At 60.1% G+C, this 3,720-nt stretch overlaps 1 protein-coding gene across 2 annotated transcripts; it reads right to left on the bottom strand.

The window, feature by feature from the left end:
• Positions 1-1,313: 1,313 nt before the first annotated feature.
• Positions 1,314-3,659, bottom strand: RBP5 (retinol binding protein 5). 2 transcript variants are annotated; one of them, XM_042031328.1, is made up of 4 exons: positions 3,612-3,659; positions 2,388-2,566; positions 1,813-1,914; positions 1,314-1,448 (listed from the first exon to the last, which is right to left on the bottom strand). In XM_042031328.1, the coding sequence occupies exons 1-4, from the start codon at positions 3,631-3,633 to the stop codon at positions 1,395-1,397; spliced, it is 357 nt and encodes a 118-aa protein (XP_041887262.1). In that variant the 5' UTR covers positions 3,634-3,659; the 3' UTR covers positions 1,314-1,394. The 2 variants fall into 2 exon arrangements, with proteins under 2 accessions (XP_041887262.1, XP_041887261.1); XM_042031327.1 differs by lacking the exon at positions 3,612-3,659 and adding an exon at positions 2,827-2,996.
• Between the last annotated feature and the right edge of the window lie 61 nt (positions 3,660-3,720).

Genomic DNA, 3,720 nt, shown 5'->3' on the forward strand with positions numbered 1-3,720 from the left:
AAACATTTTTTCAGCTTAAAAAAGGGCTTATATTTTCAAAATCTGCAAATCTCTTGGTTCTCTGTGGTGTCAGTAGCTGCATGTTTTTGTGTACCCTCCCCTTCAACCTTTTGTTGGGGGGCAACCACAAGCATTTTTCAGAAGTAACTGCCTGTGGACTCGTGCCCATCCCATCAGGTGTCATCATTAAAGAACACCTCTCTTTGTGGCATGGGTCTGGCTTTTCAGGAGACCTCACCTCCTTTTGTTCTGCCCCTTGGTCTCCAACTGCAGATAGCTGAGAACCAGTGGAGCTACGATGGTCATGAGGAGACCCTGCCAAGAATGCCAGAAGGAGTGTTGGGGCTAGAGGTGGTGGCTGTGGTTTCTTACTCCAGGAAGAGATCCGGACCCTTCCTCACCCATGGGACCTTCTCAGAAACACAGTGAACATGTGGCTGGTTACTCCAGCCCTCACACTTCACGCTATCACATGAGAATCCTAGACTCTGAAGGACAAATTCTGCTTTTTACCCATCCTCCTTGAGGATCTCAAGAAGCTGTGGCTGCCCCATCCCTGGAAGTGTTCAACGACAGGTTGGATGAGGCTTTAAGCAACTCGATCTAAGTGAAATGCATCACAGAATCACAGAATCACTTAGACTGGAAAAGACCTCCAAGATCATCAAGTCCAACCTTTGACTGATCATCAGCCTTTTTAAATAGACCATGGCAGTAAGTGCCACATCCAATCGTTTCGTGAACACCTCCGAGATGGTGACTCCACCACCTCCCTGGGCAGCCCATCCCAATGCTTGAAAACACCTTCCCTGAAGAAATTCTTCCTGAATTCCATGGCGGGGGGCGGGAAGGAAAGGGGAGGCTTGGAACTAAATGATCTTTAACCTCCTTACAACCCAAACCATTCCATGATTCTATGACCCCAGCATCCCGGGAAGAATGTAGCATCCCCAGAGGACCAGAAAAGACGGCAGGTATTGGTGGCTGCAGGAGAAGGGGCAGCCTGAGCTACCCTTGCCCACTCGGGCACTGACCCCCCCCATCCCCGGAGGGCATCGCGGGGTTCAGCAGCGGTGGGGGCGGCAGGAGGAGCGCGGAGCTGCGGGGGCCGGGCCGGCGGCGGGGCAGCCCCCGCCCCGCTCCTCCCCGCCCGCTCTTATTCTGAAAGGAGCCTCCGCGCCGCCGGCGGCCCAGCGCCCTCCCCGCCCGGCCCACCCCGCTCCCCGCCTCCCGCTCCCCGCCGGCCCGGCCCCGCCGTGACCCCCGGCCGGCCCGGTGGGCGAGGCTCAAGAAAACACGCTGCTACGGGCGGCTCGGCTCGCTCGGGTCTTGTTTCTTTTTCTTTCTGGCACTGGGGAGCGCGGGTCCCGTCCGGGCATCTCTGCGGGGAGCGCTCACTTCACCTTCTGGAAAACCTGGACGCAGACCTCATCTTCAGCAGTCATGCGCTGGGAAAAGGGGGGCCAAAGAGGAGTTTAGGTTGGATCCCCTCGTGTCTCTCCCCTGTTCTGCCAGCCCTCCCGCTGCTGGCTGGAGCCTCACAGGCCACACGCTGATGCACAGCTGACCCTCCCAAAGCCCCAGAAGGTCCGGCTGCAGGGCAGGGAAGGGACATCGCCTTTGTTGAACTTTAAGTTTTAAACCCTGAAGGCGGATGTTTGTGTGAAGCGGTGGCTGCCCCCGCAGAGCCGGGGATGAAGTCTGAGAGAAGGTGGAAGAAAACTGCAGGGCTCAGAGCCCACAGCACCTGCATTATGTCCCCCCCACTCGCTGTGATCGGGATTTTGCAAGCTGCACTGGACCCCTCCTCACCAGATGCAGCCGGTCCCCCTCCAACCAGTGCCTCCAGCCTCGGTTCCTCTTCTCTCCTAGTTGCTCACACACCAGCTGATCCCCCTCCCAGGAGACGGTTGTCTGAAAGAAAGGAGAGGGGAAGACATGGTCCTGAGACAAGCGGATCAGGGCAACACGTGTTTCCAGCAATGACACTGGCTGTTCCTCTCAGACACGATTTCAAATGCAATCCCCAATCTGGTGTTTCTTTAGTGGCTGCTTGGGACTGATGGTCTTTGTGGGAGGTGAATGACCCTCTGGCTTCCAAGTGCAACAACAGAGTTCTGCCAAAGGAGCTGACATTCTATCTTTTCAGGACTTTGCTCCAGAGGATAATATCCTCTGGCTCCCAGAGTACTGGTTTCTGGCTCTTTGCTGCTCATTCTCTTTGCAGTGAGTGATTCACTCATAGAACCACTTACTCCTGGACCTGCAGGGGCATGCCAGCTCTAGGCTTGGTTCTCAACTAGTTATTGAGTCAAAAGCTGAGCAAGTCCCTGAACTTCTTAGCACACCCCACTCCCCTGTGAAACTGCTCTGTTTCGGTTTCTCACCTGGCACTTGCGTCCATCCACGGGTCCCAGGTCTTCCTCAAACTGGACTCCCACGTCAAAATCCATAACATAGTCCCGCAGGGAGGTGATGGTGCGGATGACCATGTGATCTCCCGTGTGGATAATCTCTTTGTCCGGCTTCAGTAGGCAGACCAGCTTTCGCAAGACCACGTTGATATCTGGAGGATGAGAGAGAGGGGAGATGTGTGGACAACCTGGGCCCCTCATCCAGTAGAGCTCCTCCACTCTTTCAGCCAGGGAACATCAACCATGGTACCTCCTTTCCCCTACCACCACAGCGCCAAAGTGATGATAGGAGACAGAAAGACCAGAGAGTTCCCAACTCCCTTCCTCTTTCCTCTTTCCGACTCTTAACTTTTTGGAGACACAAAACGGAGCTGAAGGAGAGCAGGGAGCGCGACAGAGAAGGGAGCGTTACCTAAAGCCCGCAGGTAATTGTCCATGTTCTCCTGGGAGACGAAGCGGTAATAGCCGGTGAGGTTGGGAGGCATCCCGGGGCAGAGAGACGGGGCGGACGGCGCGGAGGAAGGAGCGCAAGCAGCGGGGCAGGCGCGGAGCGGGGACCAAAGTGGCTCGCCGGGCTGGCCGGTGGCTCTCCCGCGGTGCGGGAAGCGCTGCGGGGCGGCCCGATCCCTGCGCCCCCCGCCGCAGTAAGAGTCCCCGCGGCGGGGGGCGCGGAAAGGGCCGGGACGGCCCCTGCTCCGGCATCTCCGCCTCGGCTGGGCAGGACGTAAGGACGGCGTGTCACCTCCTCACCGTCCGCCCTCCTCGGGGGCTGCTCGTATTAAACTCTGGGATTCCAACCAGCGCCAAGGAACCCTCCCTCTCTGGCCCTTCCTCACACCGTGACGCTGGTGCCTGCGAGCTTCGTCGGAGCAGTGCCCCGGCCTGCGCTCCCCACGGCGCGGACACCCCGTCGAGGAGAGGCGGCGGCAGGCTGGCAGCTCCGCTCTGCCGAGCCCGAGCCCGGGCTCCGGGTGCGGTGTGCAGACCCTCGCCCCCGCATCCCCCCAGTCTCCACACTCTCCGCGTCCCTCGGCAGCCGCCCCGGTGTTGAAGCCCCCCCTTCCCTGGGCAGGCGCCCGCGGCCGTCGCCGCGCTCCGCGCCCTGCCCGGCCCGCAGTGGGGAGGAGAGGAGCGGCGGGCGCGCCCCGCCCGCATCCCGATCCCGCATGCCGATCCCGCATCCCCGTCCCGCAGCACCTGGCGCGGCGGCCGCGCGCATTGGCTGCGCACCCCGCGGCCCGTGACGTCATGCTGCAGTGCGGGGCGGGGCCGGGCGGGGCGCGGCTGCCGGAGGTGCCGCCGTCCC

This window comes from Corvus kubaryi, unplaced genomic scaffold (genome assembly GCF_017639235.1).
Source record: "Corvus kubaryi isolate FWS band 111438036 unplaced genomic scaffold, C.kubaryi_AGA036_p1.0 37341, whole genome shotgun sequence".
NCBI lineage: Eukaryota > Metazoa > Chordata > Aves > Passeriformes > Corvidae > Corvus > Corvus kubaryi.